This window comes from Hippichthys cyanospilos, chromosome 9 (genome assembly GCF_059441005.1).
Source record: "Hippichthys cyanospilos isolate Australia breed blue-spotted pipefish chromosome 9, RoL_Hcya_1.0, whole genome shotgun sequence".
Taxonomy (NCBI): domain Eukaryota; kingdom Metazoa; phylum Chordata; class Actinopteri; order Syngnathiformes; family Syngnathidae; genus Hippichthys; species Hippichthys cyanospilos.
Genome location: NC_142377.1, coordinates 12455938 through 12479257, shown reverse-complemented (window position 1 = coordinate 12479257; position 23320 = coordinate 12455938). Strand labels below are relative to the sequence as shown.

At 39.1% G+C, this 23320-nt stretch overlaps 2 protein-coding genes across 4 annotated transcripts in view; one reads left to right on the top strand and one right to left on the bottom strand.

Annotated features, from left to right (window-relative positions):
* Window positions 1-12708, top strand: part of arhgef25b (Rho guanine nucleotide exchange factor 25b) — a 23462-nt gene extending 10754 nt beyond the window's left edge. For both annotated transcript variants that reach the window (XM_088423113.1, XM_088423112.1), the window contains 15 exons: window positions 3030-3343; window positions 3421-3525; window positions 6821-6951; window positions 7738-7804; window positions 8049-8152; window positions 8243-8312; window positions 8967-9056; window positions 9128-9220; window positions 9317-9367; window positions 9442-9519; window positions 9603-9794; window positions 10488-10668; window positions 10749-10942; window positions 11025-11147; window positions 11943-12708. In XM_088423113.1, coding sequence (XP_088279239.1) covers window positions 3030-3343; window positions 3421-3525; window positions 6821-6951; window positions 7738-7804; window positions 8049-8152; window positions 8243-8312; window positions 8967-9056; window positions 9128-9220; window positions 9317-9367; window positions 9442-9519; window positions 9603-9794; window positions 10488-10668; window positions 10749-10942; window positions 11025-11147; window positions 11943-11993 — 1844 coding nt within the window. In that variant the 3' untranslated portion in view covers window positions 11994-12708. The remainder of the gene's footprint in view (window positions 1-3029; window positions 3344-3420; window positions 3526-6820; window positions 6952-7737; window positions 7805-8048; window positions 8153-8242; window positions 8313-8966; window positions 9057-9127; window positions 9221-9316; window positions 9368-9441; window positions 9520-9602; window positions 9795-10487; window positions 10669-10748; window positions 10943-11024; window positions 11148-11942) is intronic.
* On the bottom strand, window positions 12702-23320 carry b4galnt1b (beta-1,4-N-acetyl-galactosaminyltransferase 1b). Of its 2 annotated transcripts, XM_088423115.1 has the most exons (11): window positions 23160-23320; window positions 19011-19233; window positions 18762-18932; window positions 17810-17916; window positions 17700-17737; window positions 17455-17635; window positions 17246-17359; window positions 16922-17109; window positions 16535-16675; window positions 16034-16271; window positions 12702-15367 (listed from the first exon to the last, which is right to left on the bottom strand). In XM_088423115.1, exons 2-11 carry the CDS (start codon window positions 19223-19225, stop codon window positions 15147-15149), a joined length of 1614 nt encoding a protein of 537 aa, XP_088279241.1. In that variant the 5' UTR covers window positions 19226-19233; window positions 23160-23320; the 3' UTR covers window positions 12702-15146. The 2 variants fall into 2 exon arrangements, with proteins under 2 accessions (XP_088279241.1, XP_088279240.1); XM_088423114.1 differs by having other exon boundaries at window positions 17700-17916.

The window sequence follows — 23320 nt, the reverse complement described above, 5'->3', positions numbered from 1 at the left end:
AGCAGGGACAAAGAGGCAAAAGAGGGAACTTACTCCAAAAAAAACGTCTGTAAGGATAATGTGACAAATATCACAATGAAACCTCTACTCTTCTTTTCACTAGGAATTATTTAAAATGAAGCTTCAGTACCATACAGTATCACACCAAGGGTCCTATTTTTGTGACGACTGTAAATGGCTGGCTGTCAAAATAGATGTCTGATTGTTATCCTTTTGAAGTTGAAGTCGAGCACACAACCAATTTAAAAGCAAGAGGTGATAAACCTACCTGGTGAGCAAAAATATGACTAATTCCATATCGCTTTTGTATCCTTTCAGTTGTCTGAAGTCCCTTCACTCTGTTTGCTAGTCTTATTTATGCGTAGTTCGTGGCAAAAAGGGAATTGCCTTTTTTTTAATCTACTGGTCTGCAGCATCTGTCAATTGGATTTGCATTCAAACTTCATTGCCCATGCAGAGTTGTTTATTTGTGGACCATTCAAACAAACCGACATGCGTCACACATTGCATTGTAACAGGATGAAATTTCTCAAAGGATTTTTTTTTTTTTACTATACTTTCATCTGGGGATTTGCTCCTATGTTGCAAAATAAGCAAGCAGCACAAACTACATCCAGAGCAAATCAAATGTCATTAGTTCTTGGCAGAGCGCTTCACTGAGTGCAAATCTGCGATGTGTTATATTTAACCATCCATTTCACCCCCCTGCAAATACTCAACAGGAAGGCTGTGAAAGGATTTAGTTTTAATGAGGATTTCATCAGCAAAATATGAAGCAGCAGTCGGTCATCAGCTTCCCGGCACACGTGACTCACAAATGACATGCGTACCAAATGCAATGCTTGTATCACACACTCAGTGAGGTTTTTCACTCGTTTGCTGCCGCTGACATCTATAAACGTCAAAGGTCCATTATTACTGGGATGACTGTGAATAGATTAACAAATTCACTCCCATTAAAAGCCATATAAGTACAAAAAATAAATTTAACTAGGCTGATAGAGAATGAGTTTATAAAATGCTGTACATCCTATAATGACCATTTATAGTCTTGTTGGGGTGTGTCTTTGAATCACAGTCAGCAATCTAACAAAACATTTTGATAATATACAGTAAATAGGTCACAGAACCTGCTAAATTTCTCTCATCGGAGCCAGATAAATTATGAAGTGAATGTTACAACACATTCTCAGATGTTCATGCATGCATAAATAGTGTATATTATTCCCAACTATTAAGTATGTATATATGCGGAATCTCTGCCAATTGTCAAATAAAATTCCTTAGAGCAAATTGCTGTTGTCAAATTCACAGACTAAGATTTCTATCAGAGAATTTGTGTCCTTGCTAATGTTTCTCCTGGCCACCTTTAATCCACCACAACATGTATCAACTGACCCGAGTCCCTAACAACTCTCACAAATCAGCTTTCGTTTTCTGGGGAAAGACTTAATATTACTGCTTCTGCCTATGTAGCCTGCATGCAAGGTTGAAATCCCTACAGTGGTGAATGCGTGCACTGCTGACACCCTCGGGTCCGGATGGACATCCAGCTGTTGCTCTGTGGGAAAATGACCCATTACATAAGCTCCTCAAACAAACACTGACTTGCACCTCAGCAGTGATTTGGACATTGCACTGACCATCACCCAAAATTTAGGACAGAAGTTTTGCTCCATAGCTTCGCATACTGTTGGTAAAGATGTGCTAAGCAGTTCTATATTGTTCTAGTTATTTAAAAAAAAAAAAAACAGCCAGGAGATAAATGTTCATGTGTAAAAGAATGAGAGAATGCAGACAGCAGACTGACGAGATAAAGAAAGGAACCAAGATATATTTGCTCTGGTCAGGCTTACTTTTTATGAGAGCCAGTAGGAGAATAACTGATACTATCAAAAACTCAAGGAGAAAGAATTTGTTTTTATTAGTGTTGAAGGTGAATCCATGCCGCTTTAAAGGACCTGTTGTTTGATGTTCAGATGAAGGTTTTGAACAAAAGCTTGGCAAATACTTGCAGACCTTCAACCAAACGTTTCTAAATCAAGAATTATGACAGTTAAGTAATTTTTCAAAAGGTGGGACGCTATTTTCCTTTCAAGTTTTCACCAGTAAATTAGATGCTTATGCAGCGGAACATGGCTGGCTAATGCATCTGCATTTGTACTTTCCTGTTCGTATGGTTTCTTGCTCATTGACTGTATGGTAGTTTGGACCAAAGCCCAGCCTATATTTTCACTGGCTTTTTGCAGGCTTGTCATTGTGATTAAAGCTTATATAAATGTGCTGACAGGGAGTAATGGCTTATGGCAATATAGTCCCAGGCAACTAAAATGAATGGATGACATGTTAATGTTAGGGTGGTTGATGGAAACACTGTGAGTGAAGAATGGATGACACAATGTGTAAGCTAAAAGGTGGAAAAGGAAAATCCAGCCGGCGTATGCATGACCGGATCATACAGTATATTGATTAATGAAATACTTGAGCGGAGATGTGACTGTCTTGAAATTTTTAATTTGTCTTGTGACCTTTTCATTAACATTGTCAATAGACTGGATAAAACTATTCAAAACCAAAGATGAAAGTAAAATTAATTTATAGGTCCATTGCCATTTTGCTTACCAGTCCAAACATGTTTAATTTCATTTTACTGTTTTAATCTTATGCTTAAACAAGTAATTAAATTTTTAGATGTTTCGTGACTTGAAGAATATTACAGCTTTTGTATATTATTGCAGTTTCAGGAACAGTAAAATAAAAAAAGGTATCTGCTGCATAAATTTACCATGATAATTGCACGTCTAAAACAAATATATACAGTCAAAATAACAGGTAGAATTTCCACCTGAATTTGTAGATGTTCCTCAGTAGAGCAAATCTGTATTTGTAATTATAATGTTGTACCGATGGGTACAGCAGTTGCAGTGACTTGAGTTTCAGTTAGGGCTCAGCACAGGAAATTGAACATTTTTGTGCAGAAATCTGTCTGAAGCTTGTGACTCGACAATTACCCTCTCTCTTCCCTGCAGCGGAGTCCTACTCTGTGGCGACTGTCGACGGTACCCTTAACCCGGTGCTGGGCCCACCGCCACACCAGGCCTCAGGCAGCTCCAGCCCCAGCTCTGGAGGATCAAGGCACCCCGTCAGCGCTTTGAAGAAGTGGCTCACCAGTCCGGTCCGCAAGTTAAACTCCGATGCCAGAGGAGGAGCCGGGCGGGTCGACAAGCAGATGTGCAGGTCGGACAGGAGGCAGCAGCCGTCGTTCCTCCCCCACAGCGGAACGCCGCCGAGGCCTTCGGACCTGCAAGATAGCAACTTCACCATCCTCTCCTCTGCGGATGCGGTGAGGTTTCAATTCCATTAATGTGTTTATTTATTTAGATGAAAGGTTTGAAGAAAATGCTTATGTTTTCTTCACAGATATGGAAAGATGGGCTCATGAGTTGCGAAGCTTCCTCTCCTGTGCAGACTTCCCATCAGGGTGAATTGTTGGACCTCCTTCAAGGCGGAGACGCACAAAGTTTTGTAATGTCTCTATTATAAAGTTATAGAAAATCACACGCATATAGAATAATACCACAAACGTAGTGCATAAAGCATCAATCATGCTAGATCACGTAGGAAGTGTTGTATCAGTAGCAGGATGTAATGCCAGAATTCGTTAACGTTAACTCCATCTTCATCTTTTATGAAGAATCATTCCCATGTGCTCCTTGATTGAACAGGCGCCACAGATTTATCCAATCACATTCAGACATCGATCAATTCATGTCCAGATGTCATCATAGCCTTACACAGTCAAAAATTGTAGAACTCCTACACCAATCCATTTATGTCTATTGCATATTTCATGCTTAAGGTAACTTTTTGAGCTCCACATTACCAAAGGCACAACACATAAAAGCGTTTATAGACATATCAGCCCAGGGCATTTTAAGGGAAAGCAAATTAGCTTTAAACACATTCACAAATAAGACATTTAAATGCAGATCAAATAAAAAGTTGCTTTCTAAAATAACTAAAAGATCATAAAATTAGTCTTAAAATTGGGGAAAGTGGGGCTCTAGGATACAGTACAGTCTAAAACTTTAGCTATGTATCTACTGTTAAATTAAGCAAACCTACTTTGGTGTTACATAGATTGTACCTCCATTTTGATATACAAAGACCTAAAAACAGTTGAGCCTTCTCTCCAATATTTTCAATAGGCCAAAGCTTTGATGGACTCTTGTGGCATTTTAAGGGTTGTTACAGAAGGGGCACAGTCTAGATGGTAATTATGGTAATAGCCTTTTATAATGCTATACTGTAAATGCCTACACCTTTGACAACTATGAATGTGTCACATCTGACTTTCAGCTCAAATTCCTAACTCTCTGTTTTTTAAATTAAATGGTGCCTTTCTTCAGCGATTAAATCCCTTAGTTATTCAGGTTTCATGTCTTAATGATGATTTATCTTAACACATACAAGCAAATAACAAGCACGCTCAGGCTATGAATCACCAAACATGCAAACACTGAGCTGTATTTGCATGTGAACAGCTTCATATTTGCACACATAATGCGCCTTTCCCTAATTGTGCCAAATGCACATTTCACCTCTGTCTGTCTGGTAACCTTAAACTGTACTGAGAGCTTTATGGGAGTCGAATCAAGCCGGCTGGCTTTTCCCTACAGCATCTGGATGTAATCAAGCAGCCAGTAGAAGAGCCGGTATTGAGAAGTGGGGGTGAGGGGTTTAAGTCCAAGTTAGAGCCTAGAGGCAAGGTGAGATGCAGGTCGATGGACATTTGTGGAGTTTGTCCCCGCATTTTCAGCAGTTTTTCTCTCAGAAAATCATGCATTTGTTTGAGGTCAGCGGTCAGTAACAATATGTTTTAGCTTGTTGCAATAATGCTGGATGGGATTCAAGTCCAGGGCTTTCCACACCAAATACATACAAGCATACCGTTGTGGACCTTGCTACAGTATTTCCACGAGGGAACATGTGCCAGAACAGAAAATGGTCTTCTCCAAACTGTTAAAAGTGTCTACATGTCTCATCTTACTAAAATTGTCTCCATGCCTCACTAAGATAAGAAGTTAAGATTCATGGGCAACAAAAAGAATCTAGGTCAACCCCTGATCAATTCATTATATTGATTTAGAGGTGCTTTTAAATTATGCTGACATACACAGCTGCATTTCTGTTTACTTTAGCATTTTATTCGTTGTTGCTCCTGCCCACGCCACAAACATCTCCTTTCCCCTTTGATATTAATCACGATAAAATTACCAATAATTATTGAACATGACTTTAGCTAAAAAAAAAAAAATAACACAAAAAAACATGCACATTACAATAGTGTACTGTATCAAACATACAGAATCAATATAAAGAAGTAGAATGATTTTTTGGAACATGATTATAAGGGGTGGGAATCTTTGACTGACACGATTCCATTTTGGGGTCTACGATTCATTCAGAATAGATTCTTGATTCAAAGCGATTTTAGATTCAAAATGAATGAATTCAAAATGATTTCTTAAATCTATAGATGTGCAAAGAATCGTCACAATCAACTCCAATCAGCTCTGCAATACAGAATGACAAATGGAGACATTAAAGTGACCTTTTTTTTTTTAACATTTATTTAGTTTTGACTTGGAAAAGTGCATTTTCTCACAAAAAAACGGTGTATTTTGATTCATTGAAATACCTATAACTGGAATGGAAGACAGAAGCCTTGTTATTTGATTAGGTATTGTAAACATAAATGGCTTGATGGACCCCTTACTGTAATTAGGTAAAATATCAAAGTAATTTAACACCCATCATTCTGCCTTAAACATGCCAGCTTTATAAATTTATAGAAAGTAATTGTTTAGATATTTGCAGTAATTAATATTAAATGCATAGATGGACCTTTTTTTTCGAATTGCAAATGTCCAACTGCATTTGACTGCACCATGGATTTAGGGGTTAGCGCTAAAACTGGAGACTTGTGCCATATTGCACAATGATGTCGTAATTGACTTGGTTTCTTAACATTCTTAATCAGCGTTTGAATATGATTTTTTTCAATTGCATTTTGTTCATGTTGCCAATCAACGGAGTCGCAAGGAGGAGTAAAGCTAGCTAGGAGCAACCACCGCTGTGAAGCCCATCTTCAAAATAAAAACAGATAACAGCATTTAGAAGGACAGTTGAGCTCAACTTGGCTGTTTAAATAGCAAAAAGCAGGAGATCAAACAGCAAAGTGCAAACTTGACCTACATAGTGTCTTAACAGAGGGATTACGAAGCGGTGTTCAGAGATAGAGAACAGAATGTAGTGAGACTGCAGTATGTCAAGAGGATTACAGTCAAATTCACATTAGATTAGACCGCTTTTAGGTGAAGAGGGACATTGGTTATATAATAGCTCTCTATGCCGTTACTCTCGCCAACCCCATCCACACCGCATTTTGACAAATCACCACCATCCGTCAGACCCCGGGCTACTTTTCTACATTTCTTTTATCCAAAAACCTCTCTCAGTAGCTATGAGATCCATCAGAAAGTGCTTTATACTCTCAGGTTTCCTGGGATTTGGTTATGACTTTCCAAAAGGATCAGCAAAAGCGCTGATAGCGGGTTAAAGTTGCACACGTAGTCAGTCGGTATTTTATCATCAATAGAAAAGAAGGGCCAAGTTAAGAAAAAAATCACAAATTAAGTTCCCCTTTAAAATTTATTGTGCATTTTAAGTTCCACTCAAAAGCTGAATATTCTCAACTTTTTGCAAGTAGTGTACATTTACCATATTGCTGACCAAAATGGTTAAATTTTAATTTTAGAGCCACAAATCCAGTGTGACTACTCTTCAAGATGAGGACAATAGTTGCAATGTGACTGAAGATGCTGGGAGCCAGTTATCTGTGGTTGTGGATAGCGAGGAAGAGAGAAACATCGCCTTTGAGAAGAGCTTGTAAGTATCTCCCCATACAAATTAGTGGGTAACATAACACTCGATGTTTTGGCTTAAACTTCATGTGTAAAGTTGGCTTTTGTTATTGAGAATACAGCCTCCCTTGTTTCCATGACAACTCCATGTCATCAACTTGAATGATCGTATTAGGAGTAGGTTTGTTGGACTAGCCTGGGCAAGTCTCATCTTGTCTTAGTTGGAGCTTCACTGCTCAAACATACTTTGAAGCACAGTAAAAATAATAATGTTTTCAAGTAAACAAACAGGTTTTGTGTTGGTATTCATTGGTTTCTTTAGCTTTTTATGCTATTGGTTGGTGTATAAAGGTTCCCGACATCTTTTTTTTTTTTTTTTTTTTTTAAACCTAGTCCTGCAAGCCAATTGTTTGAGCCATGGGTATTTTTAGTCCAGCAAGCCAATTGTTTGGCTCATGCGTATGTCAGTTACACACTTGTCATCGCAAACATACGATAAACCAATAACAGGAAAAATGAATTTAAACGTGGCAGAACATTGGTACCAAACATAAAAAGTTAGCTCATAGTGAGTATATTGGCCAATTTAGCGCTGTTAAACTGTCATCATAGCATTTCGCATTCACTAAAGTAATAACCACTGGTCATCAGATTGACTAGCGATTTTTCGATGCTGATAACCTTGAAAACAAAGCTTAATGCTAAGCTACGCTAACCTTTTTCTGCATGAGGCTTATATGCAGTAACGGATTTAAGTGATTTTGTTTATCTTGAATTCTTATCATTTGCTCACAATGTCATTTTCTCCTAGGTATGTGCTAACAGAACTCATAGAAACTGAAAGGTTGTATGTGGAAGATCTTGGACTTATTGTACAGGTAGAACTTTCATATCACATTGACATGTACCAACATCACAACACCTTACAATTTGTGGCGCACAGTTGCACTATACCACAAGCTTGTGAAACTACTGTACCTCACCAATAACCACTTGAATCTATTAATTGACTTTGTTCGACTTTCTTCACATTATGGTGGAATACAAAAAATTACTTACTCTCGCATAATACTTGGTGTTCCTTCATAAAATGACCCTGTGCGTATATATGCTTATGTGTAGGGCTATATGGCAACCATGACCAATCAGGGCGTTCCAGAAGAACTTAAAGGGAAAGACAGGATTGTCTTTGGAAACATCCATCAGATCTACGACTGGCATAAGAGGTGCCTGTTTGCATCTTTATCAGCTTTCAATTACTTTAGGGGGTTTGTTTCAAATGCTTGACTGACCTTTCCCTCTTTTGTGTTCCTCAGTTATTTCCTGGGTGAGCTGGAAAAATGTGTGGCTGATCCAGACTCCTTGGCCCAGCTCTTCATCAAGCATGTGAGCCTGTGCCTTCTCAATCTTTTCTCTTTTCAGTTTGTCTGGCGCTTGGAGGGTCTCAGATACTTTACAGCCATCCAGTTTTCCATTCATCATCAAATATAGCTAAACGCCCAATACTTTAAATCAATTGCTCAACCATCCAATCAACCAACAACTCCATCCAATTTACTACTGAGCAGTATTTGTAATATTTGACTTCATGTTACTAAATTAGGCCTCCAAATTATATTAAAAAATGAGCACTTCTTATCATGCAGCAGAAGAGCTGGGCAATATTCAATTACTTCAAAAATGGACATTTTGAAAATTTGCTAAATTTTTAAATCGAGGTTTTGCAAAAGTGGGGGAGGGCTGGATGGGTGGTAAACAAGACATGCTTACAATAGGTAGTAAAAGATGAATTGTGACATACAAAGGGATAGTCGTCCAGAATGACTGATTCCACTATTGCCACTTGCTGTCAACTGAAAACATGAGAACATGTTCTCAGGGCTCAGTAAATCACCAATCACGGCTCAACTTGTCAACATCACATGACCAAACCCAGCCCCACACTTTGATATTGTTTTAAATGATTGCAAACGATTCAAAGCTGTGATGGTGCATTTGCAGAGTTAATTATTACTTCTGTCTGTCTATATTTACTCCTAGGAGCGCCGTCTTCACATGTATGTGGTTTATTGTCAGAACAAACCCAAATCGGAGCATGTCGTCTCTGAGTACATTGAGTCTTTCTTTGAGGTGAGAACTTCATTCCATCGAGAACCGAGCTAGGCAATGCATAGTCACCATTGTACGCTGTCACCTGCCAGGATCTCAGGCAGCAGTTGGGTCACAGGTTACAGCTGAATGACCTCCTGATCAAACCCGTCCAAAGGATCATGAAGTATCAACTTCTGCTCAAGGTCTGCACCTTCTATTCACTGTACCTTCATGGGGCTTCTCTTAGAACTGTACAGGGGTAAAATTCTGCTACAGAAATTCTGTTTTGCCATCCTTAGGACTTCCTAAAGTATTACAGGAAAGCAGGACGTGATGTAGAGCAACTCCAGGTATTATTGTATTTACGCAGATATTTCTTGTTTGTGTTTATATGTGGACCATCTCTTTATTTGTTCCCTCCCAGAGGGCGGTGGAAGTAACGTGTTTTGTGCCTAAACGATGCAACGACATGATGAACGTGGGCAGGCTGCAAGGATTCGAGGTAAGGTTAAAACCTGCACACGTCCATGTAGGATCAGGATGTGAACATTGTGGTGATAACTGCAATGAATGGACTTGTTTCAGGGGAAAATCACAGCACAGGGAAAGCTCCTTCAACAGGATACCTTCTCTGTGAGCGAGCAGGAAGGCTGCGTCCTGTCCAGATCCAAGGAGAGGAGGGTCTTCCTCTTTGAGCAGCTGGTCATCTTCAGTGAGCCAATTGATAAGAAAAAGGGCTTTTCTTTACCCGGCTATACATTCAAAAACAGCATAAAGGTAAACATTGGCCAGGTCTAGTTATATACAATTGATTTTTAAATATGTTTGCTACACACCAGCAAAATTACAATAATGCCTCTTATTGTTTTGGAATCTGTACTATTGCCTCTTGAAAATTTTGTATAATTGCAGAGATAATTTTTTAGTAAGAAATCTTGGTATAATTTAGTGTTGTTCAACCATAGGAAGCATCTGACTTTAAATTGAATAATTACAGTAATGCAATACCTACAAAAATGTGGGGGACATTGGTTTTTCGGGTAACACTTCAGGATGAATCAAAAAAATGCTATTATAAATCTTAACAGGTGATGTCTGATACCTATGTTTCAGTACTTTTTGATCAATATACTTCCTAGTTCAATTAGAATTTGGATTTCAAAAGATTTTTTTCATCATGATCACATTTTGACACCAGTATCTTGCAACGCTTTCACCAATATATCCTCAGAGGGAAATTGTCACAAAGTGTCTCACCAGTTGTAATATAGCTATACATAGACATAAAAGTGGACCTCTTGGAATTGTTTATGCTGAGACAACGGCCCATCGCCTGTTGGGGATTTTTCTGAGCGCAAATAAGGTTCATTTTGAAATTCACCCTTAACTTTTTTATTAGCGTGTATGCAAACTGCCGGGACACCACTTTCTTCCACGGGCTTGCGTGAAGGCAAGGGCTGTGTGCCGCAGGTCAGCTGCTTGGGTGTGGAGCAGAATTCCGGCGAGGACCCGTGCGCTCTCATCCTGACGTCCCGCGGGACAAACGGCAGCGTGACTCGCTTCATCATGCAGGCATCCTCTCCGGAAATACAGCAAGCTTGGTTCGGTGACGTGGTGCAGATTTTGGAGACTCAAAAGAACTTCCTTAATGGTACCAAGCGGTTCATATTTTGACAGTAAAATGATCAGAAGTGGCCTGTTTGAAATTGTGATTTGCGGTTTTCACCCTAGCTCTTCAGTCTCCAATCGAGTATCAACGAAGGGAGGGCAAATCACACAGCCTCGGTAGGAACATGAAGTCTCAGAGTGGCCTGCAGCCTTACTTGTCGGCATCTATGGACCGCCAGCAGCAGCTCGGCCTGCTGACTTACAACACCTCCCTTCCGTCCCTGCATCCGCCCCACCATCACCCAGCTGCAAAAGCGGTAGGTGCAAAAATGACCTATTTTCCCCTCTCTGGTTGAGAACATAGTTATATGTTGTCGCTTTTTAATATGTGTAACTCAGGTTTCTAACCCTTGGGCGATGACTCATCAAGCGCCCCACCTTCAGCTCGCTTTGAGTTCTGAAGTAGGAAGTGGCCACGGGACGGCCATTTGTGTGTCTCCCCACAGCCAGCACAGTACGCAGGTACACTGACCCCGCCAAATTATGTTTATTATCTTGTGTACCTGTGGTTCTGAAAAGGAAACACATTTGAGGGGGCCACTTGTTTAAAATGCAAATTTTACAAAAGAGGGATAAACAGTCAAGGCTTCTTGGGGACACACCAAGAAGCTACGTTGAAGATCATTGTTTTCAACTTTTAGGAAAAAAAACATCTTTAAGTAAAGATAACCCTTCAATCAGAACATTACAGAAAACAACAGAATAGAAATGTATAGATCAATAAATACATAACTAAATTTAAAAAAGCTATAAGATTCTTGAAACATTGCAGTGCTTCACCTGAATGTCAATTCATTGTTAATCTATCCAAAAATTGTTGTTATTGTTCATATGTGTTGTGCACATGTATCATCTAGTAACTACACTAAGTCATTCAGATATTTGAAGATGTCTGTCTGCCATCTTGTAATCATAGCGGGAGAGGAAATGACACTCTTGCTTGCCTTAGCGAAATATCCTCTTATCTTCGAACCTTGTCATTCATTCGTGGCAAGCCGCCTGCCTTATCGTTTTATCACATTCCCTTGGACTTTTAAATTGTGCACAAATCCCAAGAGCCAATGGCATCTTCTGACTTTTGGATCGTTGAGATTCAGTTTTAGCTGCTTTTTTTTTTAACTCCAAATTTAATTTTGGTTGACCTTAGGAAGACATTGTTCAGAGAAATAATTTCAATGATTCCACTCATTTCATGTTTTGCATTTTTACTTTGTTTACAAACACTGTCTTCAACTGTGCATTTTCACCTTCTTTTAGGTTGTGACTACTTCTGTCCAGGCAACAAAACTTCCTGACAGTGAACATTAAGTGCATCAGCCAAAAACAGTGGCAGTTGAACACATCTGGATGAAGGGAAAGTTCTTGTTATTACGCATTGTACCTTGAATGCCAATCAGACTTTTTGGTTTGCTGCATACACATGCCAGCATTCATGGAATGTTTAGATGATAACTATTATTAAAATGCATCTTTTTGTATAGGCTTTCTGCTTTTTCCAGGGAAATATCCTCTTTTTGTTATTTTTGTAATGCATTATTTTTCACTGGTGATCAATTCTACTTCATTCCTCTAAAGAAGTGACTCCTTAAGTTTCCATTCTCAGTTGCATTAACTCTTTATTTGTACTTTGCTGTGTAGAATGGCCTAGCTGTATTTACGCTTTGCTGGCACTTGTGAGGACAAGCGCTTAAGGAAATGGATGGATGGATAGGGTGGTTTGAGCACAGTCATTTCAGCCTGATATCTGAACTAAACACATTTCTGCTTCTCACTGAGCACAAAGAAGAGAAAGGGTACAGAGAAAGCGATGCTCATCCATACGCCTGATGTATCGTGCAAGCTCAAAGTTATATATGCAGTTAGTTGTTGCTTTCTGTCCTTGGCTTTGTGCTTTAAATACAATTCAGCATCCTAAAGAAATATTTCTCATTATCAGTGTGCATTGGATAGTAGGAAACAGGTCGAAATACCTCTGTTCTGCCTGTGGTAAGTCGACAATAATAAACGGATGCAATGTCCATCAGTCGGTGAGTACCTTGATTTAATTTGACGGTGATAATACAACATGCGTATCTATAAATGTTCAAAATGGTGAGCCACTCCCCTCTCACAGAGTTTTAAATTATTCTTTCATTTAATGACAATTGACAATTGTATTTATGTTCGATATACAGTTGCAAACGTTTTTGGATGGTGAACGCTTGGCAAAAATTACGGTACAGTATTTCTAATTGAATTTACAAGGTCTCACGTATTACATTGCCAGGGCTGACACGAGCGTACAGTGCCCTCTCGTGGGGAAAAATTCTAATTACAAAATGTTGAAAATATAGCCCTTCAATATTTTCAGTTACTGTATATGCTTTTACTTTTTTAACGTTAAAGGAGGACAGTTCAACAAAAACTTCCTCAGCACTCACGTTTTAATACTGATTCCCGTCTGAATACGTACGTAAAATATTTGTAATAATGATCCAGTTTGTATGGTACAAAGGAGAATTAATTCAGTGAAAAAAGTGGTAAATTGCAAGAATTAAGTCAGGTTATGACAAGTAGTAATATCGCAAAAACAAATCACTTATAAAAACTGAAAATATTGCAGTCTTAGGGCACAAAGGAAAAAAAAATATGATTATGCACTCGATAGCTCAGCTACCGACACTAGTGTTTTTAGTAACAAAAAAAAAATGATGAACACAATGAAAAATGGTTGTGACCAAAGAATTTTCTTCATGGTGCACGTATGCCCTATGTCATACTGCTGTACTCTAGTGCTAACTACTGGTGATGAAGATTCACAGACTTTTTTTTTTTTTTTTTGCCTTATGTATCAAGGCTGATATCCGCGACCTTCATAAGAACCCGATGCAAATACCTAGAATAAATATTAAGCCCATTCCTAATAAGTGCTAAGCCCACCTCTAATATTTCTAAATAAATGCATTAGAATTAACCAATTAATAATTGTGAATGCCCAGAGGGGCAGACCTCTGATTCAAAATTTGGATCTTAGAATTTTCCTTTTTGTTCACTGTGCCATTAAAACTCCTTAATACTCCTTTGTAGTATCAAACCTGCATTTCTTTGAGTACTGTTCTCAACATAAATCTCTTCAACAAATAAATAGGATTGTAAACAGCTGAGTTCTGCTTCGTCAACCACTACAAAGTCAGTCATTTCTGCAGGTATAAAAACAAAAACACAATTACAGTCAGTGTTTCTTGGCAGAAAAAAAAATACAAAAAATAGTCACTGGCTAATATGACTTATGGATGGATATCCACTCATGCACCACATTAGATGCAATTTGATCCTTAAAATTTCCTTGAGTCTTTAACACGTGTGTGGTATTCCGTCCATCCTGTGATCTTTACATCAAAGACATTTCATATCAAGTGAGAGAATTGAAAAAAAAAAAGAATATGAAGCTGAAATTTCACCCAGATGGTGACAACATGTCAAAGTTAAATATGGCAAGACCACTTAGTTATCACACTACCTGGAGTATGCCATCTCTTGGCTAAAATACTGTGAGAATGATGTTGAAGAAAATGACCCAAAATGGTCAAAATACCACACAAGGATTAAAAATGCACTTTGGTCCGTCATTTGTCTGAGGCAGCAGTGATATGAGAGGCCATCAGGGAGATCATTTGGGTTTATACCTCAAACACTGCTGAAATGTTCTCAGATACACTGCAGTTTTTTTTTACGTGCATACATTACTGACATTCTTTCACGCAGCATACTTGAAATGTGTGCATAGAAAATGTGTTTTTGTAGTGTGCTTGACAATGTTTGAATAACGTGAACGTAAAAAATTCCAATTGTGTGTATTAGTGTTTCACTGGTGTACATTATGTAAAAGCATTTCACTTTCCTACTGTACTGTATGGTGGGTGGGGGTCAGTTAGGTATACAAGATTAGTTTAGTAGCTTCTGTATGAGAACTTTTTACTAGTGGATATCTTGCTGAGAACCAACCTATTCATTTGTGTCCACTAGAGGCTGACATTTTATCATAGAAACGTCACATCAAAGAAACATCTCCCTTGAGAATATGAGTGTATTTCAGCAGTGTGTGTACTGAATTATGCCCACAATGGCCTCTCATAATTTGAAGACACTCACGCACACATCCCACAGAGGCAGGCTTGATGATGTATGACAACTTCTTAAGCTCTTTAGGACATTTTACCAATTTACAGGATTGTCACTTTGTGAGCAGTGTCCCCTTTGGCCAGCCATAATGATTATATGGAGCGCCTGGGTTTGGTGTTGAAATTCAAAAATGGCCAAGCCTCATGTTGGTCTTTGTAAACAAAAAAGTGTTTATACTGTTTGGTTTGTACTATGTCGGTATTGTAAATACTAGTTGTATCTTTTCCATGGCACAAAAAAATGGTGGCAAAAGCATCCCAGTGTCCTCTTTGGCAAGTCGGGATGTGTGGAAAAAGCAAACTAATTACCCTGAGTCAAACACTGAAATCTGTTCTTGAAAAAGAGTAGGCCAAGTTTGCTTTGCGAGGCGTCAGAGGAGGCCGCCGGGTAACGGAATTTAGCGTAGGCCTTGTCGCTTTCTGATTGGCTGTTCCAGGGGAACTTGATTTTGCTGGCGTGGTTGACGATGACGTCGTCGCACGAGCCCACATGGAGAGATCCCAGACCATCGATGAAAAACTCTGCAAACACAACTTCAAAGGTAAATGGCTTTGAAGTCAACCCCAAGATTTTCTTTACAATATGTTCTATACAGTGGTAAGTAGCAGTTTTTACTTGCAATTGCAAGTCTCAAAAATGAATCCTAATTAACTCATTCAATCCCAAAGACGTATATTTAATGTTTTTCAGTTCAGTTCCTACAGTAAACCAATACTTGAATACATTTAGTGCCTAATGTACTTGATTACTTTAGGTACTACAGATACTTTAGGTACGGGTACTTTAGTACTTGAGTGCCTAGGTAATTGGTTACTTTAGTACATATTACCTAAAATTAGTTACCTAAAGTAATTGATCACATTTGTATCTTAGTGCCTATAGTAATCAATTACTGTAGTACTTATTGCACCTATACCTATAGCACCCTAACCCGATAATACTTAAGTACCTAAAGAAATCCAATACTTTATATCTAATTAATTAATGACTTGATTATTAATTCACCAGTATTTTTTAAACTCACCTTTTAAAAACACTTGGGTTTTTTTTTTTTTTTGTTTGTTTTTTTAATCAAGTTCCTTGAAGTGAATGTTGTGGAAACAGTAATAATATGTTTTGGGGATTGAATGAGTTAAAATTGGGTAAGCGTAATCCTGATGTGCATCTTTTTGGAGGAGGGTACTCACCCAGGTGAGCTACTCTATTGAGGCGCGGGTCAAAGCCGACCTGTTGGACTTTGTCAGTCCGAGCCAGGAAGAAGTTAACCACCCCGTCAGTCACCACGCAGTTGGGGAAGCCTTCAATGACATGATGGAATCCTCTCCTCAAGTGCAAACAGTCGCCATCCTCCTCCCCGGCCTCGATGGATATAGTCTGCCTGTAGGTGGTGCTATACCCCGTTACTTCCCGGACTGCACCGCCCACCTGGACACAAACACGTCCTCAGGTGGGCCGCTACCATCACTGGTAAAAGTGAGAGTGCACGAAGTACTTGTGTATAAACACTCATACAGAGACTCCAGCATCAGCCATATTAAATGTGGCAGATCTGCTCCAGCGCCATTGCAAGTACTGTATGGTAATTCATACATGAGTACATTTTCATGTTCGCGTTAAGGATTAGCTAAGGGTTTAAGTGCTCGTGAAGGTCTTTGTATGAGTGACATTTATACTTGTGTGTGCCTCACCAGGTCCAAAGTGGTCCTCTCTAAAACATCCACAAATTTCTCCAACTTGGTCTTGCTGGTGAAGATGAAGTCATCATCCACCCACAGCACATACTTGGTAGTCACCTGTGAAATGGCCAAGTTTCGACCAGCAAACCAGCCCTGCAGGACACACCGCACCAGGTTTGTCCCAGAATTCAAATTCTAACTTACATTGGCACCTTGAGAAATATATTAAGTGACCTTATTTACAGTCGCTCTCATGTTAATGCTTTCACATGCAAGCAAATGAGATAGGAGCGCTGTATCGTGACGGGCCGGTGAATCGACTCGTTTGACAACGAGCAGCACCCAGGCACATTGAATTTGTTGTATATTGCCACTCCCAGTTGACGTTTACCGTCTTACCTTTCCAAAAGGCATGATGTAATGTTCAATATATGGCCCGGAGATGCTTTGGGGATTTTGACTATCATCGGCGATAATAATGGTGATGGTTGGGTAGTATTTCCTCACGCTGTCAATGAGGTTTTGAAGCTTGTCGTAGCGCAGGAAAGTCTTGGTTGCTACGGTAACCAGAGCGCTCATGTTGTACTCTGAAGGGAGAGAAAATTATATAATTCTGTGCCATAATAGAAATAATAATGATGATGATAGTAATGATCCATTATTTTATTTCGAGACGACTTTGCGAGTACTCAGGGTCACTTTGCGACGCAGATAAAAACATACCCGTTTTCGTTTCTTTGTTTGTTTCTAAAGTTCCTGTGTTGTACAGTTTGGGTGTTACACCATGACGGATCTTGACGATGAAGTTGGCTTGATGACCCTCGGTCTCAAAGTGCACTGAAAACAACACAATACAAGGCGCGTTTGAAAAAACAAAAATTGATGACAATGAAATCTCAACTTCCTGTCTGAAAGTCAGGCCAAAACCTCACCTGTGTCTGCTGTGTTGGGGTGGAACAGCGTGTTGGTGTACGTGACAAACTGCAGCTGTCGGTTCAGTTTTGCCAGAAGGCCGCTTGACAAGGTCATGCGCATCTCGCCGTCACCTTGGATTTTAACCCCGTCCACTTCTGCGGCGACATTCAGCGTCCCCAGCGTGGCAGTGAGATTTATCTGCAGCAAATTGAATTCATCAAAAAATGTCTCCAATCTCATAAAATGACAACTTAATACTCACTGAGTAGTGGTCTCTGGGAAGCTCCTGCAAAGCCAATCCTGAAATAATCATTGAATGAAGATGTACTTTGACGGTTCCGGTGAACGATTCGGGTTTTTGCTGATACATACCTGGGATGACAATTGTTTTTAGAGGCCGCACCTCGACGCCCTGCGTTGGATATTGTAACGGATTGTTTGCCTCTGCAATAATGAGCATATCTGCAGATGTCTGCAGCCTGTCGACACAAAATATACAACAGCGTCATCTTGAAAACACAATTTAAAAGGAGTTAAGAGCAGAGTATATAGGAACCTCAAACAAGTTTTAGTTTCAATGTCAAGTGTCAAGAACAGCTTTAAAAAGAATCAAAAAAAAGAAAAAGAAAAACACGTCAGGGGATACATATTATATACTGAAATAATATAGATGTAACAATCATTTTTTATGACACCAGTTTATGTAACTGCTGAAAATGTTTAGGCAGTAGTGATGGGTAAATGAGGCCTTGTGAAGCGTATCGACACATAAGCAAACTGTATTGGTACTGTGTTGGCACAGTTAAATCAATTAAACTATTACATGCTTTTATTGTATGTTATCCAGTATTTGTATTTATGTTTTCGACTAAAAAATGGGCAGCAAACTTTTTGACGTGCAATTTGCAATTTTTATTGTCCAAACTTTAGTATAGCTGAAAAATAAAAAATATACTTGTTGTCAAATTGAACATGTTGCTGAATAAAAGGGCACTTATGTTTGGCTTAAATATATTTTTTTTTTGTTCTGTTTCCGCAAACATTTGCAAAAGGGGCTCCTTGGAAAATTTGCTTTCTAAAAGGGGTCCCTGAATCCAAAAGGTTTGAGAGCCCCTGGCTTAAGAGTACATAAGGTACAAAGTTGAAATAATCGGAAAATATCAGACAATTGGCCGATTATTTTGGCTGAGGTTTGAATCGTCTGATATAATCATCGGGCCCCGATTAAAAAACCTTTGTGATTCCGCTGTTTTGCTACAAAACATGAGATGATAATGATGACATACTCTATTTTTTGGTGTTTATTCATTACGGCGCTTCCCACCTTTTCTGAAGGCTTTTGAACTCCTTGTCTCGTCTCTTCTTCACCTCCTCCAGCTCGCTGGCCTGGAAAGCCGTGTGCAGCGGGTGAGCTGACACCCGTGATGTTAAGATTTGGAAAAAGGGCAAAGTCACCCCTTCGCTCTCACACACACAACCGTTCCGCGCCAATAAGCTGCCAAAGTCAGGACAGAGACTCAAAAGAAGCACTTGTATCATTTGTTGGGGGGGTGTGGGTTAGTCCTCCGCTTACCTTGCCACGCTCTCGCGTACATGAAAAGGGATAGCGCTCAACTGGGGATGCGCTTCTGGGAGCCGGTCCTCCAGTTGCCTCTCTAGCAGGAGGCCCGGTCGCTGCCGGACGTCTATCGTTGTGTAGGCCCGGGTAGGCCATGTGTGGATGAGAGCCAGAACCAGAACCACTGACACCAGGATGCCCAACAACACTGTCTTTCTCAGGATGCGCATCCTGATACCTACAAAATCAGGCGTGTCGCAGAGATTAGCTTTGAGTTATTGACAAAAGCGCTCATTTTGGACAGATGGACAAAAGAAAAATTCACAGTTTTTCGAATGACCAAAAATAACCTCCCTCAGATCACCAATTTTCATATTGACATTTATTTTGACTGGGTCTTTTAAAGGGATACTAAACTTATTTATCCAGTTTCAGCAGTAAATATTCATTAGTCTATAATTAATTTGTTATTATTTCTCATGTACAAGTAATATGTTTAAATGGATAGTGTCATTTTTCACGTGCAACTAATACATTTAAAGCAATGTTGTGGCAGAAACACCTTGCACACATCTTAATAATAAACATCCAAACAAACTACCAAAAAATTAAACCTCCTAACCCTACTAAAAAGTAAAAATAAATCTCTGAAAAAAAACACTGTTGAGCAGTCCTCTCTACAGCTTTCCCCTAAACAAAAAACAAAAGCTAAACTTTATAGTCTTCACTTCAATCATCCATCCATCCATTGATCTTAAGCCAAATTAAACTAATCGCACACCACGATGCCTATTGTGTACTCCCTCTGCATGAGACATAAACAAAGGCAATAAAAAAGTAAAGTCCACTCGGGAGCATACACACCAAACAGCATGTAGCATGTGTGCAACGGGTCATTCAAACCCGCCTTCAAACAACTTGCCTGCTTGGTGAGAGACATAGTCAAAATACAATATTCCCCGTATTTAGATATTTTCAGCAATAAAACATTATTATTTTGTTTAAAGTTAATTGCACAAGGACATGCGCAAGGAAGGCTCAGGTAACAACCAATCATGACTCACTTGTTTTCTGGGGTTGGTCTTATGACATTCACATACTGAGTCGTGATTGGTCATTGCCTTCAGCACATGTGATGTCATTTTGAGTTGACAGCAAGTGGAAAATTAGTTTTCAAAGGTATTACATGTACAAGAAAAATGATTTAGGGAGCATATAAATTGAAAAGGAGTTTGGCACTTTTTATTGCGAAAAATGGCTGAACACAAATGTCAATACAGTATATTATATTTTAAAGGTGTTTGAACTTAAATGATTGTTTTCTGCCCCCAAAAATACAAGTCATGTGTGTGTGTGTGTTTTACAGTTTCTGAATAATCAACATTTTACCTTTACAATACAAAGCAAAACTTGAGTAAAGTGGTATTTTTTGACGTGCAATGCCATATATGTATATTTAGGTCTTGTAGTGCTTGGACAATGACCATTTGGATTCATTTTGATGCTGTTAAATCCGAACCTTGTAAAATGTTACAAGGCCCTTGGTAATTTATTGCCAGAGGTAGTGGAAACAATGTGAAACGATAGTATTTGTGTGGCTTTGACTAGATCGATTAAACAGACAAACAACAGTTCGTGCAGCAGGGAATAAACACGAGCGGGTTACTTGGACAATGCAGATTTAAGTTGTGTAAAGGAACTAAATCAAATACAAGTATGTTTTCTTCCCGCTTCCACTGCTTCCTTTCTATGAGGATCAGAATCTTTCCAAGCAAGTAAAAACATTTTCAAGCTTTCCTCCTACCTTCCAGCAGTAAAACCCCTTGAAATGTATTTCCGCTGTAAGAAATATGTGTTGTGGGGGCTCCACGATGAAACCAATGTAAACTATGACCAGATGAATCATCGCAATGCCCTAAAACTGAAATGTTCTCCCTGGCAGAAACAACACGTTTTTCTGACAATCTGTCAGGAAAAGAGCTTTGTACAAATCTGCATTCCCAGGAAGCGTGGAGCCAGCACTTTCCACTTCTGGGAAAAAGAAAGAATGAAGTAGTCACCAAACATTTATGCACGCTTCTTGCGCCATTAAAAGTTGTTGCATCACATTAATACTTGCAGCTGCCTGGAAGGCGTTCCCAGAGGAAAACTACACAATATTAAACTGTAAATGACTACCGCTTCCTGTCGTCACAAGAAAGAGCCACAAATCTTTTCACGTAAGCTGAATAGATCCTAGGGAAAATCAGACAAAATAGTAACTAAGACAAAACACTTGTATGTAGTATTGTTGTATATTTTAAAAAATAAAACAGACTGCTCCCTTTATTTCATGTAAAATACAGTGAAAATGCAGTGGCAAAAACAACACTGCTGGCAATATTTTCATAATCAGCGTAAATCCTGCGCAACACACACTGCATTTGGCACTGCCACCACCACGGGGACAGCCGCGCTCATTGTCCACCAGACTTTTGACATATCAAAGTGGTTGAATATTCTTGGAATGTATTTCCTTTATTTTATACCATTTCTTTCATTTGGAATTTTGACATTTCTCAATCACTGCTCTGCAAAGTATAGTGTGCGTGAAGTGGTTAAATTACACTAAATTTAAAATATATGTAAGTTGTTGTTTTTTTTTTTTACATAACAAGCTATTTTCTAAAACAAGTTATTTTGTTGACATACAGTCAGTATGATGGGGGATGAATCAGGACCAGATCAATGGCTACTAATGAAAAAAATTACATGACTTGTCTTTAAATGTTTTTATTCTGTAGGATGACTTCATTCGTTCTTGGTATCTAAAGGGTTAAAGTGGAAGTCAAACTTTAAAAAAAAAAAACTGCCCCTTGAGACTAATATTGTTTGTGAAACATGATTGAACAGATTTACTGCCATCCAGTTGTTGTTGTTTTTTTTTGGTGGTTTTTTTTTTAATGTAGATGTCAACATCTATAACCGTCAATGCCAGTAAATCAGTTAGCAAAATCCAGTTTTTATCCATCTCAGGGAGTGTCCATTTTGCCACTAGCTTCTGAACAAAAATGGCGTTACATTTGCCTAGGCCACAGATCATGACCAATCACACCTCTGTGCAAACATCGGCATTACCAAACTCAGAAAATAGGGCTACCATTATCAACTGGAGTAACTAACATTTTCTCTCTTCTGTTTCTTGATTCATTCTAACAGACAACAAAGCTATTATTGTGGTTTTATGTTGTTCCAATTCAAACACCACCCATTATAAGCACATTACTTACAGTAAGTATGACACTACGCAATTTGATTATTTAAAAGTATGACAACATTTGTTTTTAAAGACAATAGGTCTACATATGCTATTCTTTAATCTATGTTTAAAGGATATTTTTTCACGTATTGTTCATCCATTTTTTGTCCTCATGATAATGATCTAGTGAGCTGGATTCTATCCCAGTTGACTTTGGACAGAGGTGGGTTACACCCTGCACGGTTGCCAGCCAATCACTGTACACACTCAGACGAGCAGCCTCTCTCCTTTACAGTCACACATTTGGACAACTACTGTATTCAATAATCATTGTGTATGTTTTGCAAATGTGAGAAAACATGCAAACTCAACACAGGAAGGCCTGAGCCCAGATTCAAACCTGCCATTGGACACTATGCTTATCAATGTTTGTTGTTTTGTATGCAGTTTGCAGCATTTTTTTTTAATCTGAGAGCTATTTCTAACGTCATCACTTGGTTTGATTGCAGGTGTAAAGTGGCAATAATAATAAACCGAAATGTGCGAACGCTGAGAGTCGCTAACCAAGAACAAATCGTGGCACACAGACACTGTGTGTTTATAGCGGAGGCTGTTTTAATTAAGCGAGCAAACATGGAGCAGAAACAGGCGGCGAACATACTGTCCATATATGGACACAATAGAGGCCACTTTGAGATGTTCTTCCTTCCAAGAGAATATAATACTGATACCTTTGCATCTTGCAAGCCATGTTATTATTTGAGGTGTTAACATTAAGAACGACGACACCGGGCCTGTTTGCTACACGCCAGAATAGGGTTGAAAAAAAAAAGAAAAAAAAACACTTTCTTAAATGACAAGTTGGTTAATTGCATGACATCAAGAAAGGGCAATGCCCCTCTTAGTTTGTATGAAAACGCTCTTACCTCAATTTAAAGGCCCATCGCAGCGGGTTCTCCTGTAGGCTGTCTGCAAGGAGGTCGCTCCTCTTAATGGACCCGCCTCCTCCTCAGTGCTCCGGTAAATGGATGCGGACGCCGAGGAGCGGCGCGCCGTATGTGCACCCATGCTGCTTATTGGCGCAGAA